The sequence below is a fragment of the Thunnus albacares genome, chromosome 3 (genome assembly GCF_914725855.1).
Source record: "Thunnus albacares chromosome 3, fThuAlb1.1, whole genome shotgun sequence".
NCBI lineage: Eukaryota > Metazoa > Chordata > Actinopteri > Scombriformes > Scombridae > Thunnus > Thunnus albacares.
Genome location: NC_058108.1, coordinates 8250017 through 8273484, shown reverse-complemented (window position 1 = coordinate 8273484; position 23468 = coordinate 8250017). Strand labels below are relative to the sequence as shown.

Here is a 23468-nt window from a genome sequence, read left to right as displayed (position 1 = left end):
AATCATATTTTCATAACAGATCATTTAAGAAGTATGTCTAGTTAAACATTAGTGAACTCAGCAGTACCCCACCCCACCCCAACACACACACGCACATGCACACACGCACAAACATTATCACACCATCTTTGGAAGCTTATCTAAGATGCAGTCAGAATAAAACATCCTGTAGTGAATGACGCAAGATCTTAAAACCATCTCACCTGCATCTGACCAGTCTTCTGTGGAAAACATCCATCAGGGGAAAGTGACAGATAACACTTTGAATGCCACAACTTTACTTTACTAAGTTCTCCAATGTACACACTTGCTGTGAATTAAAAATCGAATTCAGTATTATAATCCCTAGGATGCTTCAAAATAGAAATGTTCATTATTGTATCTGTTCGTTTTTGTGTAAAGGTGAAGATAGAATCTAGCAATGTGTTGTATATTGTTGTTATCAATATTTTGATTTAATATTAGTTTGTTTGTTTACATCAATGTCAATAAGTGGCTTTTATTACATTTTTTTCTGTCCTTCTGGTTTGAACGCTTTTTTCCCCCAATAGAACAAGATGTAAAAGTGGTATTTTGTGCATTTTCAGAGCTGAGATTAATAAAATATCAGTCAAAACATTTTGCTTTTGGGACACAATAAGCACCTAAAAGATGTCAGATAAACAGCTACAGCAGCACTGATGATTAGAATTTTGTTGTGTGTGAAAATAACATACAGTTCAACATTTCAGTGGATTTACTGACACCATTACTATATGTTAAATATCAAAGCCTGCATGAGTTTATCCATTCTGTAAGTAAAGACTTCACTCGTAACCTGCGTTACAAGTCCTGCAGTTTAAGAGTAGAAAGTTCTCTAAAGTTGACACATAGCTGAGAGGACACGTCTGTGAAAACACAATGCAAGTGGGAATAAAATTAGAATAGGAGCGATGGGCGTCTGCTGCACCATCCCTGGTAAAGAGGGTGTGTGTGTAAATCTGACCCGGGCAACAGGTCGGGTTGAAGGAACAAGCTTTCCACAGTGTGTGCTACCTGAGACGATCAGATTTCACTGATAGGTGCGTGCAGTCAGCCTTTAGAGGTGTGACTATCGTCTCACTGCAGGATTAAAAGAAATAATGTCTGAAGTCGTGCAAGTAACATTCCATTAAGTTGTTGGTTTTCTGTATAGTCTTGATCACCAATCAGAACATCTTTGTTTGCAGAACACAACGAGTGTTCTCTGCTTTCCATTGTGTTTGCTGTCATGTTTAATTACTGTATAAATCAAATTGTATCGCTCACTCAGGTCATGATCAGGTGTTTTGCTCTACTAGAAGCCTGCGCAGGCTGTCAGAGGACACTGGACACACAATAACTGGGCCACATGGTGTTGTAGAAAATCTATACAGTATGTAAACAGTCCTAATGTCAACCATGCTGTTACTGAAAGGGTAGCATGGACGTCATCTGGCACATCACCTCCACTCAATCATTAAATTGTAATTTATCACCATCAAGCACTACTTTCTTAACACAGGAGTAAAACAAATGTGTTGTCTAATATCCCACATAGTATTGAAATGAAGGGAAGTGGATACAACACTACAAGGAAATGTGTTAATAACTAATAGGTTGTTAATAACTGTCGCTCATAGTTAACATTTCTGGTGTGAGGAAGCCAGCTGAAAACCTGAAAACACCTTTTTTCAGCCTTTCAAGACCAAGTTTCCAGCCAGTTACATCACATCCCCTGTATTGGTTTAAAGAAGGCTCTTAAGGAGTATTGGATTTCTAATGTAAATACATTGACTTGTTTTACTGTTATTGCAGTGCAAAAAAGGGCCTTTCCAGGTAAGTGAGAAGCATAATAATGGGTTTGTGGATGTAGTGGTCCATCATTTCCTTTACGCACATCCTCCCAATGCATCTGTTTCCCAATCAATCCAAAGCTCACTGTTATCGGTCTGATTTTAGGCCGAATCGCTTGCACACACAACTTGTGGTATAAAAAAGGGTGGATGTGGCACCAGGAGCATCACACTGCTTGGATTTTGCTGTGCACCTGTCTTCACACCTACAGTAAGTTCTTTTAGGAGTTTTGAGCAGAATTGTTTTGTCACATTCAGCGAATATAAACCTTTTGTTCTTCTTCTGTACAGACATGCCAGGGAACAGGATTGTGGTGTTTGCACTGGTGGCTGCGCTGCTTCTATCTAGTGCAGCTGGAGAGGCTAAAGAGAGTAAAGTATTACAGCAGCTTCTAGCCAGGGGGGAGAAAGCGAGAGACTCGGCTAGCAGACAGGTGCCTCAGACTCGCTCTGCACCGATGGAGAGACGGGCACACCTGTCTGGGGACGAACGAGAGATCATGACGAAACAAATAATGCAAGCAATTTCAGGTATGATGTGGGTTTTGGGTGTGAACCATCATGACTGATTGATGCGTTTTGTTTTGCTCGAGTCATTTAGATAAAAAAAACGGGCTGAGGTCCAAGAGATTCTCAGGTCTGTTTACTGAATGCTTGTGTGTGGTTCATGTAGGAATGGTTTGTTCACAGAGATGATGAACTCTGGGTGCATGTCAGATCGGGATTACCAGGGCTGGGTGGACTTCGGACGCCGGGATGCAGAATGATACACATCAGTTGCCGCAACAGCCAGAGAGCTCACACTTACTGCTTTTTGTTCAGATTTTATGTACAGTCAATGTTTTAAATCCCCTGCAACTTTATAAATAAACAACTTAGCAGAATAATCATATCTGTTGGTTTCATTGCTGCGTTCTTACAAACATACAAAACTGTACTGGATGGAAATGCAAAGTTTTATTCACAGGTGGTACAATTTATACACAGACTGACATATATATATATATATATATATATATATATATACAGCTGTGATGCTAACACAGAACAGAGCAAACAGTAGTGCAGAGAAACAGTGGTTTGGTTGATTATCATAACCTGTGTTTATGATTTCTTCCCTTTTTATTCCACAGTATCCTATGCCTTTTTGCTACATCTGATTGTTCAGAAAGATTTTCACAGAAACATGCTGTTTAAATAATTATGTCCACTCTACTTTAAATAAACACTGCCTTCAGCTTTTCAATGCCCAACGCGATTTCGTTTACATCCCAGCAGTTTTCAAAATTCCTGATGATGTGAAATACAGCAGATTTGTACAAGATTTCTAGTCAACGTGTAAAATACACATATTGCTTCTAAAAATCTCATTCGCTGTCTTTGATGCAGCGCACCTGAATTGTTTCTTTGTGAGGTTTTGTTCAGGATAAAGTCCACAAAGTCAGAAATTTTAACATTTGTTAATGTGAAAGCAGGCGATGTAGGGCAGGCAGGCAGCTAAAGAATGTCGACATTATTAAGTTCAGTGTATCATCTGTCCCAATTTGGGGCCGATGTCATCGCAGTGCTTCTTAATCTAGTTATTCCTCAAGTTTGAATTCATTATATTTGACAATCTTATATATAACATGCTTTTTTTTCAATATAGCAGCTAATAAGCAGGAAGACCAGAGTGTATTTTAGTGCATTTGAATGTTCTTCAGTGTGACAACATTGGTTTGGTTTGTAGTTTCAACTAACAATAATTTAATGCATGTACTCTTCTTTTAACTTTCCTCAAATGACAACTTGTTTTACATACTGTACATAAGTGATGATGTTCAACTAAAAAATGACAAGAGATGAGGTTTTTTAAAACCAGAGGCAGGGATAAACATGTAAAATGACAATCCACAAAACACAGTATAAAAAGGTTGTTTTTTTTTCCTTCATAATCTTTCTTTTTTTGTGTAAAAGGAAGCAGTTTCTGCACGTTGCTATTAAACAAACAGGTGATCAGGTGATTCTCCTGAGATGAAGATGTCTCTCTCTCTCTCACACTCTCACACACACACACACACACACACACACACACACACACACGCACACTCACGCACACGACAACAGAAGAGAATAGTACTGTACAATAAACTACAACTCAAATTATGGCTCTAGCACATTCTGTGGCTTTTGTTTTCAAGACACCAGTGCTCGGGGCCCTGAACTGCACAGTGGGAATCACATGGCTTGATGCAAAAGTCACTACGGTGAATGAGAGGGGAGTACGAGGTGGATCAGCCTGCGTCAAACCTTCGGAGGATGTCTGACCGTGCCATCACGACCCCTCATCCCCCAGGCTGCCACTCTGTACAGCCCGAGACTCTGAAGCTTCCCCACCAAGTTCAAGCTGAAAATGTTCCTTCTGCCCTCTTTGTCCTTCCGTGAGCCTCCGCTGCTCTCGTTCGCTGCGGAGCATGAAGGTTTCGTACTGTGGGTTCGGTGCAGGTTGTGGTGAGGATGAGTGGAGGCTGAGATGCCGTGCTCTCGCAGCAGCTGCAGGAGTCCCAGTGATGAAGTGGCTACGTTTACGGTGTCGGTGGTTGCGGTGATGGGGGTCCAGCCTCCAAGGCCAAAGTGCTGCTGGTGGGATGGGGGCGAAGCGCTCACGTGCTCACAGTTCCGACAAGATGACACGCCGAAAGAGTGAAGGCTGCCAACGGAAAGGAATAATCAATATTAAAAATTAAAAATAATACACAACTGGTGAGTAAAACTGAGCTTGTTGAACAAACATGCATAAGTTCATTCACAACTAAAAAACACAAGACGGTGTGAGCAGTTTCAGTTCATTCATTGTTAGTTTCTTTCTAGCATTGCTGTAAGATGGATAAACATGATGTTAGTGTGGCGGCACTGATGAAACAGGATCTGGTGGTTTGCTGTGATGAAAAATCTAGAAAGGGCAAAAAACACTGAAATATGAGAGAATGTAACAGCCCAACAGCATTCAGTAAAGCATTAGTAGGTGGTGAAGGATGTACATTTAACAGAATCACAGTACATGATTTGCCAATTAAGTAGCTCTAACGAACTCCGATTAGGTCATGGCTAATTTGTAACATTGCTTCTTCAGTTGATGTTTTTTTTTAGTTAAACAAACATGGTACTGTGCCCCTGTCGTTAATATTTGAGAAGAGATCAATCGAGCGTTAGCAGTTTATCCGCAACCCCTGACTCTTACTTTGCCCCGAGATCTTCTAGAGTTGGTGAAAGAGCCTGGACAGACGTTTTTTGCCACTGTGGAGGTAAAGAGCAGAGATTTGTAAAGAGAGAAGAAAGCAGCAGGAAGGAAGAGCAGAAATCCGAACTCTCAACACTTGTTGAATGATGTGACGCTGCAAAAAAAGTTGCTGGTTAATGAACACTGAATAGTTGGTCAGAGTTTACTGCAACTAAAAAAAAAACAAAAAACAATACAAAATCAAATTCATGCCAAATTTAACTTCTTACAAGTGAACTCACTTGGTCAGGGCTGTGAAAAATACACCAAGACAACAGAACACGCTCAGAAATACACTGACATTGTTAAGATTGCATGTTTACAGTATGTGTATTCTTACCTAGCGGAGAAGGGGGGGATGAGAAGGGAGGGTTGGAGGACTTGGCTGGTGGTAATGGTATGTGTGGGAGAGGTCTGAGGGAGGTTGGGACCGGATGAAGAGACTGTGAGGTCATGGAGGGAGAAAGTCACGTTAAACTACGCATGAGGGAAAATACTCGCATCAAATGAGACACTATAAGGAGCCAATGAAGCTGGAAACTACAGTTGAGGAGGTATTTAAAGAGGATTTTAGAAGGTATTTAATGAAGTTAATAAGATTGACAGAGGTAGCGGAGGCAACATGTGTCCTACCCATGCCATGTGCTCCAGAGAGCAGCGACAGGTCAGGTTCATCCTCCTCCAGGTCGTTGAGGCTGTAGACATGCTGTATGTCCACCTCCAGCTCCCTGAAGTCTTTAGTTAGGACACCAGGACGTGGATGCAGGATTCCTCCCAGGTTTGGTTTAGCCAGCTGCTGCCACTGGTGCAGAGTCACCGAGCCTGACGGAGAGAGAGTCAGAGGGAAATGAGGTTTAAGAATGCACAGTGCAGCTTAATTTTATATATACTGTTAGAAATAACACAAATAATTAAAAAAAATAAATTTACAGAAGCTTGAATAGACTCCAACAAATTGATAAGACACAGTATAAAGCTGAACCTTCTACCTTCCAGAGGTTTGACGATCTGCAGGCGGTCTGGCAGGTAGGACCTGGATCCTCCCGAGGAGCCACAGGAGTGCCGTGAGCTGCCGTTGGAGTAGTTGGTGCCTGTTGATGCTGCCGGGCTGGAGACGAGGCTGTCATTCGGTGTCAGGAAGCCACTGGAGCCCTCACCCTCCTCACAGTTTGCTGCCAAGGCACGGAGTTTACGCTCACGCTCCACGTCAAAAAAAGGCCGCTCAGAGGAGTGGTTCTGCTGGCGGGCTGATAGGTTGCGCAAGGCAGCTTCGAGGTCCTGGCCTCCTGGTGTCCCTGGCTGGCCCAGACGCTTTGGCCCGCTGACACTGCAGAGAGAAGACGTGACAATGTTTTAATAATTGTGATGCTGTTTAGCTCTTACATACTGTTCAGAGTCAAATCTGACCCATTTTTACATTTGAGAGCAGTAAGACACCCTGAATATTGTGTTCTGGGTTAAATTCAATCCATACTTATTCAAAAGGCACCATTCAAAAATGTTATTGCTTTTTTCACATTCAGTGAAATTATTGTGGCTGTTGTTTGTGACAGCGGACCATAATAATATAGTGTGTCTAGAGCCCTATGAAAACTAACTAGATAGTGGGCAACACAGTCTGGTTGGGCAAGTCTATCTGTATGAACACATTTCAACAACAAGGCAATTCAAAGTGCTTTAGATAAAACATTAAAAGGCATTAAGACAAAGTGGCAAAGAAACACATTACAAAAGGACATTCAAATATAATTAGAAATAGTTATTAATCAGTGGCACTGTTTCATCAGTCCGTTGTTTAATTGTTCTCCATCCCATGGTCACTGGGAAAGTCTTTTTTTACACTGATTTTTGTGTTTTATGATTTAACTACATTGTCAGAGTGTCTAATTGTGGTGGATGAATAAAATTTCAGCAATTCAATAAAAAAAACATGTAATGTAACACCACACCAGCATCCCCTTTTTTTAAAAAAAAAATCAAAGACAGTGCTCATAGCAGACTCAGACACAGAGGAGCTGCAGCAGCAGTTTTTTTCCCTCCTTCTCACAGACGCACAGACGGGCCAGCGGACCACGGACGCACAGAGACATGCTACGAGTGGGTGAAGAACAATAGAAGCTGGAGGAGCTGCATATACACAGGTTCTCTGCCAAATTATCGAACAACATTGTCCCACTACTGGAGAAATCCAGCGCTTATTGCAGTGGCAGCTGAAACTCAAATGGGGTGCTGTGCAGAGAGATTGGCCACCAGCTGACCTGAGACCCGACCACGCAAATTACCAGGGCCATGTCGATGGACTGCTCAGACGAGTAGAGGCTAGGTTCACGCCACAAACGGATGTAAAGAAAATCACAGCCTGCAAACAAGAACCGAATGAAACAGTAGCAGATTGTCTGGTGTGTCTGGCCAAAGTTTATGATGTAAACAGCGAGCGGTCCAAGGACTTCTTCTGGAGATACAGTCTGAAGTAAAGAGACATTGTATTGATTGTGACACGGGAAGATTGGCAGCTGTTGAAAGATACGCTGCACATGCTGACATAAGATACGGAGAGAATAAAAAGAAAAAGATCAAGCAGAGTGAAGACACAGCAGCAAAGCTCCAGATGGCGCAGCTGGACATGTTCCAAGGCCAGTCACGAGGGGTGATGACAACGTACAAAGGACAAAGTCACACCCATGGCCGTGGCAGGGGACGAGGCTATGGGTGAGATGGGGCACGGGCAGAGGAAAAGACTAAACTGGCAGAGAATGTTTCATCTGTGGAAAGATTGGATATTTTGCTTGTGACTGCAGACAAGTTTACACAATATGAAGTATGAAGGCATGTGCAAGAAAACAGCAACAACAATGGTTCAGCTAACAGCCGACTCCCAAGAGCTGACAGATATTCCTACAACTCTCTGAGCTAAAAGTAAATATGATGTTGGTCTAATTAAACAAGTGCAACCAATTGAAACTGTACCTAAATCAGAATCCACACCATGTAAAGATCAATGTCCACTAAAGCCAGAAGCAACAGAAGGTATGACGCCAGTGTTTGGCCCTCTCCTGAAAGCAGGAATAATTGTACCATGTGACACATCTCAAGTGAATATTTACAGTGAAAAAGATAATGGTGGAGGGGCAGCAGAGAGAGAAAATGGCACTCTGAAAGACTGACTGACCAAATGTGCTGATACAGGACTGAGCTGGACGAAGGCTCTCCCCCTGGTGTTAACACAGATGAGAGCACGCACACATAATCTCAGTCCTTTTGAAATCCTATTTGGCAGACCAATGAACACAGGTGTTGGAGCAGCTAAAAGACAGATCCCTGTCACAGAGGAATGTACTGATGAAATGTTGAGATATTGTGTTAACTTATCTTGTCAATGCTCTTAGTTCAATCCACACACAGGTGAAATCAGATTCCGGAACCGATTGACGACTTTCCACCAGCAGTACATGATCGTATTGACAAGAAGACATAATAATGCTCCCTAAGAGAGGTAAAGTGGCAGCAGAAGCCGTGGAGCCTCTTACCTCGAAGAGTGAAACAAACACTTTGGTGTTTTGTAGCAGAGACAACAAACACCACAGGCTCCCAGACAGTCTGTCTGAATTCCTGTTGCAGTGGATTGTTTCAGGACTGGGACAGAAGAAACCCATCTTTCTGGGATTCAGCATTTTTGAAATTGAGAGCAACTTAAAAGGTTTGTTGTAAAAGACTTGAGTGTGATACATTCTAAATACACATATTATTCACCCACAGGGGTGCGAGTGATGTACACACTTTTGAATACAGTGGTCTGGGTAAAATAAGTATTGATAACGTGAACAACCCTCAGAAAGCAACTTGTTTTGAGGAGGATCCACTCATAGGTGTTATTACTGTGACGACGTGTGTTATGATCCCACATAGACCAGGATTTTTTATTTGATATTCGATAATTGTGCAGCTGCAAAATTGACATTTTGGAAAGGAATAATTTCGCTCATACATGCAATACAGAAACAACATATAATACACAGTATATGTCATGTTATCAGGCTGGACTAATGTAATTTAGGCACTAGGAACAACACGGTTCACATGGCCAAATAATGTTAAAAATCATAAATCACAATAAAAAGAGATTACTGCATTTAACATTTCTGAGAAATATCTACGTCCAAACAGAAATACACATGCAGCGCAAATATCCTGTTCATCATAAACACAGTGTGCGCGTACACTCCAACACACCTGTTGTCTTCTTTCTGAGGATGGTTGGAGCTGGGCTTGTCCTCCAGAGTAAGGCTGAGATTATCGGAGCCATAGTAGCTGGTTCGAGGGGTGCTGGTACAACTGGAGCGGATGGACCCCGGGCTGGAGCCTGGAAGCCCCGGGGAGTGGCACCGAGACCGCAGCCTCCCAACCTTGTTGACTACCTTCACGGTTTCAAACACACGCCACGGGTGGTTCCTGCCGGGAGAAACAGGGTATGAGTGGCTATCAGAGAACATTAACTCACACAATATAAGGCTCTCATCTCTTAGCCATAGACCATGAGTATGACACTTCTGGAAAATGGTTTATTCACCATATAATCCCTAATGCTGCTCCCTCAAACTGAATGGACATAATGTAGATTGAGTCCATCAGATTAAATTCACATGTGATTTTGAATAAGACAATTTAAGAAATGAGTTTATGTTTTTGATTCATTGTTTCTTGCAGGCATGTTTATCCAACAGTGCAGGAGAAGAAAATCTGTAACTTTGTGGCACTTTAAAGCCTTTGAAAACTTTGATTGTATTTGTTTATTGGGACAGTTTACAGTTTGTCTGTTGAAAAACAACATCAGTAATTATTATTCATTTCTTATTATAATCAAAAAATATTATTTAACACTCAAAAGCTAAAAAGCTGAAGTATTCTGCTTCATCAGGATTGTGTGAGTGTGCTTATATTAAATTTGATTGACAGTCGCCTGGCAACGTAGACAACCTTCCCAGTAACTGTCATCAAATCTTGATTCAAATGTAGCTAAATTTTGATTGGTGCACTGAAGTTTGTGACATCACGTTTTCTTTCTATTGAGCCCCATAACTTTAAATAAGTGAAAACAGCAAAGACAAAAACACAAATAAAGAAATCTCTAATGTGAAACAATCATCAGAGCAAACTTCACCTGCAGATGAGTATCATGTAATATGATTGAAAGCCCCTGTAAGAGTTACTAAATGGACCTTGTGGTGAGATTGTTTGTTCAAAAACTTTGTTTCACAAGTCAAGAATGAACCTTGAAGATCAACTCTAGAATGAACTGTTCCTCGGCATTAAATTACAAACATAAACAAACAGACTCACAGCCTGATCTGACAAACATTTGTTTTCATTTAAAATACACTTTATGCTACAGTGGAGTCACTTCCTCATACTCTACGCTACCATTACCACATCTGTGTCCACATGGAGGGCAGATCCAAGAAAAGAAACATGGTAAGATTTTATTTCACCAAGATAAACTTTTAGGAAAACTACAAAAACAAAACGAAAGCCTAACCTTGATATGTTTTGATGGAACATACAATAAATAGAGGATTGATTTCATTGATGGAGTAGGGTTTGTCAGACTGACACATGAGAGAGGCGATTACTCTTTTCCTGTTGCTGTCGCTGACACAATGACTAAAAGTGGAATTTTACATTGTAACATAAAGTAAACAACCGATCCTGTGGGAAAGACCAGATTTATCTTAGTTCAAATCATTGCACTTCCCACTGCAATTTATATTTGTTTGCATGAAATAAATGTTTTTTATTCATTTAAACTAAAAAAAATAAGCTCAGTGAAGAAATTTTAAACTGGGCAGCATCTCAGTCAGTTAAAGTACAGAACAATTTAGTATTGCAACTCCTGCTTGGATGGACTCTTCCTTCAATTTCTGTATGAAAAAAAAATATTGCCCAATAATTGATTGATTAATCTTTAATGGAAGTAGCTGTTACAGTTTTCTTTGACAACATACTGAATGTTAAATATGTATATGCCTGTGTGATTGTGTTTTTAGCTAAACACTACATGGTTACTTGTGTCTTTTAGGCATATAAGAGAGAGCAGCGCAGACAAGCTACCAGACAACGCAGGGCGCGTGATTCAGACAGTGAAGTGTCTGCGCTTCGACAAGCCCTACAGTCAGCTAAGAAAACCAACCAGAAGCTGTCCTCCATAAATTTTAATCTGGGGAAACAGGTTGAGGAATTCAAGCGCATGGAGATCAGTTGGGTAAAGCAAAAGGGGAAACTAATGCATGACAACAGTTGCATACATAAGATATTTGAGACAAAATACAACAAAGCTAGAAATGAGATCAACAGGTTGGAGGAGGCTTTGGATGCCGCTGAGGCCGACAAAGAGCAGATTAACAGGAAGAATGAGAAGATCAGAGAGAGCCAAAAGGAAATAGAAGCTCTTCAAGAGAGACTCCATCGCCAAAGGGAGATTATCAATATAGTCCAATCTTTCTGGGAGAAAGACTACAAACAGCTCCAAACTGACTATGAGAACATCGTGAATGTAGTCAAGGCAGAGTTGGACAACCAGTGGAGCCTTAAAGAGATACAAATAACCACTGAACTTAAAGAAATCCATGAGAAGTGCCGGATGCAGCGAGAGGAGATAATGATAAAGGAAAAGATGATCACCGGGCTCCTGAGGGAAAGGCTGGATCTCATGAACGAAATGTTGCAGACTGCGATCCAAATGCACGAGAAGGACGACGCGCATGAGCAGAGTGAGAGACAGTGGAAGATAAAATGTGAGGCCCTGGAGTTGGTGCTCAGGAAGGAGCATGCTAAGAGGGAGGAGAGCGAGAAGGTAGACACTTTCACTTTCATTCATGCTGATCACTTTGCTCTGCAGAAAAGACAACTTGTTCAGAATTATCCTCTGATAGCCTGATTGAAATACACTCTGAATTGTCTTGTCTTTTTTTCTAGGAGCCAGTCTCAAAAAAGATGAAAAGGCTATTCAGTTTCCAAAGAAAGAAGAAGGCAGCTGATAGCGACAGCGAGGACAGCGAGGACAGCGAGGACAGCGAGGACAGCGAGGACAGCGATGATGATGCTTGACTGGCTCCAGCCGGGCAGCAATAGAGCATCATTCACACATGCTACACTCCTTCCTTTCCCTCTTCTTTCCTTCACAGTGGCTCAATCTGTAGCCTGACAAAAAATATTAAAATTATACTTGGCTATGATGAATTACTGTTTTTCAGTGTTTTTGAAGCTTTGACCTCCTTCTGGTTCTCTCACACCTTCTCTTAAGATCACTTAAGAAGATACTTGAATGTATTCTCCGTATTTTGAAGCATTTAAAAATATTTTTTGTTTCTTATCAAAAAAAATGTTGTTACTCATTTTATATACTGACTTCAGGGGCGCAATATTTTACCACACGTCAACCAAACCCAATGTGATTTTTCAGATTTATTTCCTTTAAATAATCAGTTATACCGTCTGTAAATTTCATAATTCACTGTAGGGCAGTAATACGTTCCAGACGGCCCCTGCGTGATGGCTTGAATGAACCAAAGTAAATTGGTTTGGATTAAAGTGATATTTCACCTCCAGTGAAGTCAAACACTCATCCCCTGTAGGCCTCAAAAGGCTGTAAAAAGTTTCTTGATTGCTCCTTTGCAGAAGAGCAGCTGCAGTCAGCTTGAATTTACAGCAATTACAATACATTCCAGCCGTGACAATTTTTCACAGTGAGGGGGATTTAAGCATCAAATTAGCCTTAATGACTCACGTAAAGTAAATTTCCCGGTGCTGAATTTATGGCTCTCCAGTCACATGAGTCCTGAACTTTATCTAATTATAGGAATTGTTCTACGCATGAGAAGGCACACATAATCAAATCCACTCCCATTACATTTACAGTGTGAACAGACAAATCTATAAACAGAAAAGGGGATCAAACAACACTTTGAGACCTGCCTGTGAACAAGTACAGTTATAAAATAGTAACATTCACTCACTTATACTCTGAGGGAGCCGGTGTGTCCAGGCCTTTGCGGAAGGTGCCTTCTATCTCCGCTGCCAGACAGTCCATGGGAAGGACAGAGGCCAGTGCAGTGTACCGCTGCACTGTGCTGTTAGGCAGGCTCTTATTTCGCAGGTTTTTAATGTCCTCTCGGGCCTCGTGCAGCATGTCCTCACACTCCGAGTACTTGTCCTGCAGGTCCTTGAGCTGCAGATAGGGGGAGAGAAATCTGTCAAACTGTAGTACATGAAGAACACATTGTACACAACCACAACATTGTGGTTTTGGTAATTGCCCGCAATAACATTCCATGAAAACAGGTCGGCTGACTTTGTAAACGTTTACTTGCATGTTTCAGACTTGACACAGAAACGTGTTTTTATTGAAGCTGTTCAATAAGACAAAACAAAACTGAGCCCGAGAAAGAATGTGAAAGGACGAGCATGTTTTGCCAAAGTAAGTGAAAAAGTCTTGCCTCGGATTTCAGTTTAATCTGGCTCTCACGGGAGGCACTCAGGTGTTGGTTCAGCTCCTCATTCTCATGGGTGAGCTGGAGGGACAGAGAGGAGGAAGTTAAGATAGTGTTACTGTGATTTGACGTTTGTAGATCAAATGGAAGCATCTGAAAGCAAAGGTATGTATTTACTGTGATCTATGACATAGCAACTGTTTTATGTACGCTTCTTAAGAGCATCTTGACTCTTGAATTTGTGTGTGTGTGTGTGTGTGTGTGTCTCACCCCTTTGCAGCGGGCCTGCAGGTCAACAATCTGAGCGAGCAGTGAGCTGATCTCCTCCTGCTGTCGGACAGAGTCCTCTACCTTCCGCGCCAGCTCCTCTGACAGGTCGACTACCTGTTTATTGACAGATGCTGAAACACACAAGTTCCATTAATACATTTGTAACTGAGTGTCTAGTCTACGCATTACAGTGTTCTTATGTATTGAAGCGAGACTGGAACACTTACAGAGCTCTTCCACACACACCATCATCAGCTCCTGTTCTTGCTCTTCGTAGTTCGTCGTCTCTGTTGTGAGATCGTTGGCCTGCAGAAAGAACTTTAATGTCACAACTCAAATCTCAAAATTTCATGCGAGAGTAGGTTAAGAATTGAGATGGATCACATTTTTCTACTATATGTTAAAGACACTGTATTGCACATATCAAATGAAGGCACAGATGTAACCATTAACAATGAAAACAACATTTTTCAATTGTCTTATTTTGTCTTAATGTACACAAGACTATGAGCAGCCTTCCTTTTATTTCACTCAGTGTGAGAACTGTGAAGCGTTGCATACTGTACCTCTGATCGCAGTTTGCGGTTCTCCTCCTCTAAACCTTTTAGTTTCTGCTGCAGGAAGTCGTAGTGGACAAAGTTGCTGAGAGAACTGCATGATTCATTCCTTTTTATTCTACGACAAGAAAAGAAAATGTGTCAGCATTAGATAACTCTCTTTTTTCACTATCGGAAAAAATATTTTTAGGGAAATATGCACAAGCTTAAAATATACTGTATGTAATCATGAATCAACTCTAGTGTTTACTAAAAATACAAATACTCTTTAGCGAATAAACTAACTAACTAAAATAAACTAAGCTGTTGTCAATACTACGTATTTACAGGATATCCACTATATCACTTAATATCTACAGCATTGTGTCTTAAAGAAAGGCTGTCTTTTAATTATTTTGTGATAGCATTCTGTGTTTCATTGTAGTAAAAATGACAAAAGTAGATCATGCAACTCTAGGCTGTTGCTTTCAAAGGTTTTATTGAGCAAATATTGAAACTTTTTTTTGGTGAAATATCCAAGTTGAACTGTGTACATATCAAAAAGTATTGTACTTTTTATTATGAGGTAAGAGGTGTTTTCAAAGGAGAAGTATTTTCTGTTTACATCAAGCAGTAAGTAGCAACAAGCAACAAGCAGGAAGTAGCATTATTTTAAAAGATGTCCATATAGACCAAAATCAGAAATCTACTGTCTCTATTAAAACAAACTAAATACTACATGACTTCATGGAGCAAAATAATTCCAATTGTATAATTCTTCAACCTGTATGTATATGTATATATGTTTGTGTGTTATACTCACGGTGAGTGTGACTCGGCGTTCTCTATCTCCTCAGTGCTTGCATAAAACTGGAGGAGGTCGTCTCTCATAGTGAGCTCATGACGAAGTTGAGCGATCTGGAAAATAAGCCACGATCACTTGAGCTCAGCAGACGGTTAAAGCTCCAATATTGATACTGTAGCACAAACAGATGATATATTTCATATTTGTTTTCATCAGAGTGCATTATGGGGTTTGTTTATACCTCCTCCTTTGCAATTTCAAGCTGTTCATCCAGCATTTCATTCCGCGCTGTTAGTTCTTGGTTTTGCTTCAGGAGAGATTGACCGATCCGCGCTGCTAACTCAAGATCCCGCTCTTTCTGCAAAGTAACACAAAATAATACCAAATTTATACAACCTGTATGGATAAAGAATATTTACATTTCTATTTCAAAAATTAGAGGATACACAATCAAAGTTTTAGCGATGAACTCACAATTGCAGAGACATTTTAATTGTATTTTCTGATAAAAACAACAGAGCTAAAAATGGTGACAAACAGTGATGGTCAGTGAGGCGGATGAGTTTAATCCTCTTTAATCCTGTTCATCTGCTGTGTGTCTCTCTCTTACCTCCTCCAGCAGGTGGGTGACTGCCTTTATGTCATGATACGTCTTGGTGACCTGGCCCACTCTGTCTGAGCACAGCACTGAGGGAGGAGGGAGAGAGGGATTTCATGAATGGAGGAAGAGACGGGGCTTTAGATGGTACAGTAAGAATATTGTACACAGCCTTGCAGTATTTCTATGATGAGTGGTGAACAACAATGACAAGTAAATGGGGAAGATTTTTTTGATTTGGACCGATCCCTCCGTCTATCCCTGTTCCAACCAGCATCACTACTACAGAAAATGATTAGAAGAGTTCATTTTATACTGATAAAATAGGGTTTTCCTTCATATCATCTTAAATAAAGTTTGGTTACATCGCTGTTCTTGAGCAATCAGTGCTATAATTTCTTAAACTGCACTTTCCAAAACTCACTTGGAAATCAAATCACTTGTCCAGTACTATAATGTCTTTATCTTTAGATTTTCTGTTAAACGTCTCTAGAGATATTGTTGCATTTCTGGATGTACTTATCTGTTGAAAATGGATTATCTGTAATGAGTATCCAAACTGGATTACTTTTTATTAATTACATAATCATGTTAAAAAATGAAAGTAAGAAAGGCTGCGTCCGAGAACTTTTTATCATTTAATAAGAACCTGTACCAACAAAAAAACTAGACTCTCACACTGACAACATTGTTCTTTATAAGAATCATCAATGTCTTGAATGGAGCTTGTTTCTCCTTTAAGTTTCCAGAGCCACAACATCTCCATGTGGTCAGCCACGTATTGATCCTCTTAGCTTGATCCTTTTTAGCCCAGATAAGACACCAATAAAGACCTCGTTCTCCTGGATACCAATATAGCTCAATGGGAGAGACTGCTAGGATTAAACTGAAGGAGTGTTCACAACAGCAGGACACGTACAGCATGGAGGGGATAACAGTGACTGACTATTGACCTGAAACTCTGTTTACACCCTGTACGATGGCTTGTTTATGTCCACTTCAAAGTCAATAAGGGTGATGATGTGTAAAAGATTAGTCATGTCCTCAGTTTGGATCGATCTGTTACTGACGTGGACAGGAACTTAATTAAAACCATTAATGTACTGCGCATGAGACAAACGGAAATGGAAAAGTAATGATCATTTGTTATTTCTTAATTATCTGAATTTCATCATAAATCAACCAATAACTTATAAACAATAACCATTAAGTATAACATTGTGTTTTAATTTTGTATTCTTTCTTGCAACACTGCATCAAATTGTAGGTTCATGCTTTTGGAGCACAACCTGTTGACTTAAGATGGATACCATCTATGAACATCTGATTCATTTCCATTTAAGGCTGTACAGAATTTGCCTGGACTAGCGCAAGTCTGAATGACACTGCATACCTCTAGACTAAAATCTGTTGAGTAATCTTACTTGGATAGAAAGCTTAGCTGGACTAAAGAGATGGATAGTTGCCATACAGCAAAGTAATTAGATTGAGATCCTTGAATTTGGCTTGGAAACGCAGTGATTGGGTAGCTGTATCAGTATCTAATCAGCCTAATGGAAAGAAGCTAACTGGGGGGTGAACTTATGTACTGTAAAGTATAGCTGCCCATGAATTATATAACATAAATAAGGCATATACCACACTGAGGTGATTTACAGTAGAGGTCACGTTTCATCTTCACTTAGCGAAGTAGGCAGATCTACTGCGCAATAAATGCAGAAATGGATTACAGAAAATAAAGTAGGAACAGTTTGAGTTCAAGAAAGCCAAACAGAAAAATGATGTTGGTCATTATTAAACTCTGCTGGGAAATTTAATTTTAGAGCTCACTGTTGGCTACATAACAGGTCCGCTGGCAGGTTTCTCTCAAGGACATTGCAGCAAGGCAGCAGGGCAAATGAATTTGATAGATGGATGAATCTGGCCAACTCTGTCTCCCAAATATAGGTCACACATACAGTGGATCTCATTCATTCTGATGACTGCACAAATACACTCTCCTTAAATAGATTTTATTTCTTTTTTGCAAATTCCTGACTTCATTACAGCCAAATGTGATAATCACATGGATTCATTTTGTTCATTACTCTGCTTAAAACCTATATATGGTTATAATAGATGTACTCTTTATTCAGCCTGATCAAAAAGAGTGTCGACATTTCACTTTCTGATAACAAGATCTCGCTCTCTGATTCTTTACAATCGCTACATGACTTTAAATCATTAGGGACAACGAACTATCATCTTCTAAAACAGCAACCTACATCTTCAGTTCTTAAGCACTTAAAGGCTTATTGTGTTATTGTAAAAATACATTTTAAAAATGAACAAAAGGTTAATCACATAATAATTCAAACTCTCTCAAATCCTATTGTGCTTTAAGTGGATTGCAGCCAAAAAGCTAAAAGCAAAGTCAGCAGTAGATACTGTCCTGTTCCCGAGCATTGACCTACAGATCTATATTCACACACACACACACACACACACACACACAAGTTACTCAACTGTAATAAAAAGCCAAATCAATCTTCATTCAATCAGTGCAGCAAGTAAAAATTCACTTCATTAGCCTGTATCAACTGTGTGTTCATTTTCCACTGCTGCGTATCATTTACAACAAGCAAGCTCTTGTAACTCTTAGTGAATAAGGCATCATGTTCTGTTCCTCAAGTATTTTTGATTGTTGCTCAATGAATGCTTCTTTCAGCATGCATCTAAACTGTACATCTGCCAAAATACCTGATCTATTTCCTCTTGACCTGACTGCCACAGATCAAGGTAAGAGATGCGGCTATGCCAGCTAGAGGTGTTAGGGTTTGGTTAGAGCTAAATCCAGGCAGCTACCATAAACTGTTAGCCTAATACTAGCCTATGGATTTACCTTGCAGACATAGGTATGCTTATGACGTCTGTCATGGTGTGGGGGGGGGGGGGGGGGGGGGGGGGGGGGATCAGACAGGCATGGATGAGCTCCGAGAACAAGATTCACTTTGATCCTCTGTTTATCTCTGTTGTTGTAAAGGTGCAGACTTCACAAGATTGACTCGAGCTAAAATTGTCTCTATGGACCCTCTTGTGAGTCCGAAATAAAGTTTGAATTGAATTGTCTCATAAAGCTTAATAAATCTGCTGGGATATTCTTAGAGCGGTTAACATTAAAGTAACATTAATTCCACTCTAAAGAATTAGAAAGGAATTTTTAATAACATTCATTTTAATAACATTATCAGTACCAGATCCATCACTAATAGGTAAACATATTATACACAATACAGAGCAACAATGAATCCAACAGAAACAGCTTAAGTACATGTGCGCTGAAAATTTTATCCGGTGTATTTATCCTCTTGTGTAACAGAAAGACCAGAAATTTGTTCAGAACGTCCCGTCTTTCTGGAGGGGCGCCCGTGTCGCAGTTTTGGTGCAAGTACCAGCCACATACCCATTTAGACAAAGAATGACCCACACAGAGGAGGAATACAGGAAACTCCTCGCTCATATTACCTGCTCTGTTAAATCAGGAGATCAGTGCAAGGACCTTTATAATCTTAGATGTGCAATCATGTCCTTCATTGTAATCACACTGATCAGTTAGAGCACTGTAACTAGATTAGATTGTCAAGTATTCATTGAAATGTAGCAATACTGTCACTGCAAAACATTACAGTACAATCAAAAACAACTAACAATACTGGACAGAAACTAGAGTAGCAGTAGAAACTAGAGTACAGTTAATGTACCTGCAGGTTTTGTTCCACTGAACCACAAACCTCCAAATGTTTGAGAACATTCAACCAGTCATTTTTAGAAAAGCATTTAGTTAAGTCCTTCATTCTTAATTTTATTTCTGTTAAATGCTGTTAACAAAGAGCTTTTCACTTATGACTAAAGCTTGCATTAAGATACTATTCAGAAATTCTATTGCATTGATCTCCATATGAAAACAGTCATAAAAAAGCGATACAAAAGAAAACCTATGATCACAATGCTGCCAATGACAACTGCTTATATAAACACACCGCTTGATTGTGCTCCTGCAGCGTGTGTAGACGGCCATACAAACACACACATACACACACACACACACAGGCTCAGTGACCTTCACCGCACTAAGTGGGAACATTCAAGCTGAATATATTTACAAAACTGCACAAGTCTTCAGGCACCTTCATGATGAACTCCAGCAGTCTTATAACGACAACCACAAAAACAAGCATTTTTCTGAATGGCCTGAATTGTTATCTGCGTGATGTACCTATGACATCACTGCACCCTGCGCTCTGCGGTACACGTTGTGCACTATTAAGTATTAAAGCACTTAGATAACAGAGACTCTGACAATCCAATGTACAACAAAGTAGACCAGCCAGCAAAATTAAATGACACTTTGAACTCCTTCCATTATATTTCATTTTTCTCTACACGTCTTCTTACTCTCTGCTCTAAGCATGCACTCTGCAGATCGCTGATCATTCCCTTGTGCATGTCACCTTCCTTTTCTTATCCTCTACTTCATCACGTACACTTATCTCACCTTGTGTCACCTCCCTGCAAATGCCATCACTGTTGTTATTATTATTATTGTTATTGCTGTTGAGGCATTTCTTCTCTTCCTCCACTACTTCATCCACAAGACTGGAAGTGCTCCTCTCTTCTTCCTCCTCCTCAGATGCAGAGGAGCTCCACACCTCCATGGTGACCGGTGAAAAACTACCCTCCGTGTCTCTGTCCATCGGTTAAATCCCTTCTTCTTCTGATTCTACTGCTTGTTCGTTGTGCTGTGACACACCAGTAGTGCCTCTAGCATCATCCTGCTGGCTTGTGTGTAGAGGAAAAACAGTGTCCACTATCCTACGTGAGTGGGCGTATACACCTGTGTTTGTGTGTTCAAGAGAATCTGAGCTGCTTGGTGTTAATATATAATCCCTCAGGCTGTAAGGGCCATCTGTCGTCATGCCTGCCTCCGTTCACCTGGCCACGTTGGACTACCGGGTAAGAGAAGAGGGGGGAAAGAGGAGGAGGGGTGAAGGAGGAAGCAAATGCTAAATTATTAACCATAAAAGCTGATAATAATCGCATTGACCTTGTCCAAGCATAAAAACATAAGTATTATATGGCTTTAATTGAAAAACTATTAAGGATCAGAAGCTGATGCAGTTTAAAGTGATGCTGAATTAAGCCCATTCACCCCTGTGAAATGAGGGAGATGGTAGGGTCCGCCCATGCCAAGGGCTGCTTTTATTCTCCACACATACGTAATACCAGAGTGATGGAGAGAGGGCTCTGCGTAATACTGGTGCAGAAAGAGCCACTCCTACTTCACAGGGGTCTGATGGAAGAAACAGAGTGAACACAGTCTGGGTTGTTCAGAGGAAACCACCAGAAAAAAATACTTATCTTTTGTTTATTTGCCTTGAGAGGGTTTCCCCATTTCCCCTTCCATTCAAACATATTTCTCCCTATATATAAACAACAATTCCTTTTATGTAATACATAAGATATTTATATGAATAAGTAATCAAAATTCTTCAAAATCAAAGAAATTGCTGCAAAAAACAGCTTTTGTCAACAGACACTAGGAGAATATTCTTTTTTGCTACATTATGAGGGAAAACACTGATATTTTTATTAGTGTTTGTTTTCATTTCAATCAAGGTTGAATCAAGATAAAAGTGTCCAATGAATTTTCCAGCCAACCCTATCGTGCTGTCATATCTTAAGTCTTTCTACACCTGTAATCACACTCACTGTCTTGTCTCTGGCCGTCCCATGCTCTTGCGGATGCTACGCAGACGCAGCAGTTTCTTAAAATCAAATATTAAAACTACTCATGAATTTTTCACCCACAAACGAACTGTTCCAGGTCAAATGCTGCACGCAAGAGACAGTGTAGACACAACTTTCACCATCTGTGCTATCCCATTTCCTCCTGCCCTTCGTCTCTGAAAACATTAGTTGGTCCTTACAGAATAAATTGTTTTAAAGTAGCAATTAAAACTTTTATGGATTAAGAGGAAACTACATCACCCTCTAGAGAAATGTTCAACCACTAGAAGTTAAAAGGTCAGTAGTACAACAGCGTGACTAAAAATGCAGCAAGGGAAAGAGGTTATAAGGAAGTAATGTTTCAAGTACTGTGTCCACAATAACAAACAAAGACATCATCAATATGTCATCAATATGTCATACATATTCAGTAAGGGCAGTTTGTTACAAAAAAACACAAGCATTTAAGTACCGTTTGAGTAAAGGCATGATAAAATTAACTCACTAAGTTACTAAGCACCCTATCACGTGTCACATGTCTCTGTCAAACATTGACCAGTGATGCCAGCTATCAGTTTACAGAGGAAAAACCTATAAAGGTCATTTGCCACCTTGTTTTGACCCACAATGTCAGAGATATCACGTACTGCTCGTGTTTATGATCTCATATATATATAAACAATTTTTATTTATTAAAGATTTGACATGTTTATGATTTAACGAGAGAAGTGAGATCCCTCCCTGCACTGCGTGTCTGAGCTGTTTCGTATTGTAGGTGATATTGTAGGTGTGTACAATGAGTTGTGGATCAGTGGTTAAGCATGTCGTCAATGTTATGTTACGTGTGACTTAAAATTTTGCTCAAAAGCTTCCTAGAAATACTGGTTTACTAGTCAGTGAAATGAGATATGTGGCTTCTTCGCTTCATAACCACAATCATATTAGGTTTTTAAACTATGTTTCACATGCTGAGACTATATCTTTCTGCTTTTTATCAATTATTTATAAAAAAAATAACATAATGTGTTAGGAAAGTGTTGCCTATTTACACAAAGCAACATCAGTATTCATTTAGAGTTTTGTGTGTGTGTCCTTTCAGCTGCTTTTGGTCTCCATCCACTATTGAGAAAAATCTCTCTAAATGCTCCACTATGTTCACCAGTGAGTCACTAACGTTGTGTGTCTGCTGACAGGTAGTGTGCCTCGGTTTTATTAGAGCTTAAAACAGCAAGTAAGGGTCAGGTTATGCTAGAAGAGAACTGGTTCCTATGACGTGCTATTGCTGTTTCAAACAGCCAAACTCAAAGGCGAGGTGAAAGCTGTTCAACTATCAAATAAGCACTTCTGATGGAGTATACTGTCACTTTAAAAAGGTACAGGCTGCAAACTCTAACAATAAGCTGAAACACATTAAAACACTCCGTAGAACTGAGAGGGAATGCAGAGTCGGCTGGGTTTGTCACTATGAGCACCCCTGTTCACATTACATAGTCATATGATCTATTGTTAATATAAAAAACATTTAATATGGCAGCTTTAACAGCCAATTGTTTGGTGTGCCACTTCACAATTTTGCATGATACTGATATATGTAGAGATAGTAATAAAATACTTTTGAATATGTAGGACCAGCAGAAACCTCAATCATACCCTAGAAGACAAAGGACTCAGGGAAAAACTCTACACTCTATACATCTCAAGACTTAAATGGAAACACTAACAGATGGAAAAGAGAAGGAAGCAGTGAGCCTGAGTAAAGAACTCTAAAAGCAAACAACACCATACTGTATGTCACCTGCCAAAGAGTCAAACACTGCAGCCAGACACAGCCTGGCACAATCTGCACAGACCAGGTTAGTCTGTCCTGCTCCTGATAGGAACATGCGGCTTGGCATCAG

The 23468-nt window shown here is 40.1% G+C and overlaps 3 protein-coding genes across 5 annotated transcripts; 2 read left to right on the top strand and 1 right to left on the bottom strand.

Annotated features, from left to right (window-relative positions):
* The first annotated feature begins 768 nt into the window (after positions 1-768).
* LOC122979028 (gastrin/cholecystokinin-like peptide) lies at positions 769-4076 on the top strand. 2 transcript variants are annotated; one of them, XM_044346184.1, is made up of 3 exons: positions 769-2064; positions 2145-2384; positions 2544-4076. In XM_044346184.1, exons 1-3 carry the CDS (start codon positions 2004-2006, stop codon positions 2618-2620), a joined length of 378 nt encoding a protein of 125 aa, XP_044202119.1. In that variant the 5' UTR covers positions 769-2003; the 3' UTR covers positions 2621-4076. The 2 variants fall into 2 exon arrangements, with proteins under 2 accessions (XP_044202119.1, XP_044202120.1); XM_044346185.1 differs by having other exon boundaries at positions 2527-2649.
* hap1 (huntingtin associated protein 1) lies at positions 2792-20753 on the bottom strand. 2 transcript variants are annotated; one of them, XM_044346158.1, is made up of 15 exons: positions 20339-20753; positions 15817-15893; positions 15448-15564; positions 15225-15319; positions 14432-14540; positions 14093-14171; positions 13866-13996; positions 13602-13676; positions 13122-13333; positions 9343-9561; positions 6102-6439; positions 5746-5934; positions 5453-5555; positions 5074-5129; positions 2792-4542 (listed from the first exon to the last, which is right to left on the bottom strand). In XM_044346158.1, the coding sequence occupies exons 1-14, from the start codon at positions 20535-20537 to the stop codon at positions 5090-5092; spliced, it is 1983 nt and encodes a 660-aa protein (XP_044202093.1). In that variant the 5' UTR covers positions 20538-20753; the 3' UTR covers positions 2792-4542; positions 5074-5089. The 2 variants fall into 2 exon arrangements, with proteins under 2 accessions (XP_044202093.1, XP_044202092.1); XM_044346157.1 differs by lacking the exon at positions 5074-5129 and having other exon boundaries at positions 20339-20752.
* Positions 10453-12341, top strand: LOC122979022 (clusterin-associated protein 1-like). Its single transcript, XM_044346178.1, has 3 exons — positions 10453-10581; positions 11186-11959; positions 12082-12341. The coding sequence occupies exons 1-3, from the start codon at positions 10552-10554 to the stop codon at positions 12211-12213; spliced, it is 936 nt and encodes a 311-aa protein (XP_044202113.1). The 5' UTR covers positions 10453-10551; the 3' UTR covers positions 12214-12341.
* Positions 20754-23468: the final 2715 nt, after the last annotated feature.

Bases quoted from the DNA above. Each gene is read 5' to 3' on its own strand.
- LOC122979022 (XM_044346178.1), top strand. From the start codon at position 10,552: ATGGAGGGCAGATCCAAGAAAAGAAACATG. The intron at 10,582-11,185 runs GTAAGATTTTAT...TGTGTCTTTTAG, and splicing joins GATCCAAGAAAAGAAACATG to GCATATAAGAGAGAGCAGCG. The intron at 11,960-12,081 runs GTAGACACTTTC...CTTTTTTTCTAG, and splicing joins AGAGGGAGGAGAGCGAGAAG to GAGCCAGTCTCAAAAAAGAT.
- LOC122979028 (XM_044346184.1), top strand. From the start codon at position 2,004: ATGTGGCACCAGGAGCATCACACTGCTTGGATTTTGCTGTGCACCTGT. The intron at 2,065-2,144 runs GTAAGTTCTTTT...TCTTCTGTACAG, and splicing joins CACCTGTCTTCACACCTACA to ACATGCCAGGGAACAGGATT. The intron at 2,385-2,543 runs GTATGATGTGGG...GTTTGTTCACAG, and splicing joins AATAATGCAAGCAATTTCAG to AGATGATGAACTCTGGGTGC.
- hap1 (XM_044346157.1), bottom strand. From the start codon at position 20,537: ATGGACAGAGACACGGAGGGTAGTTTTTCACCGGTCACCATGGAGGTG. The intron at 15,565-15,816 runs GTAAGAGAGAGA...GTTACTTTGCAG, and splicing joins TCACCCACCTGCTGGAGGAG to AAAGAGCGGGATCTTGAGTT. The intron at 13,677-13,865 runs GTGAGACACACA...CTGTCCCTCCAG, and splicing joins TGCAGGCCCGCTGCAAAGGG to CTCACCCATGAGAATGAGGA.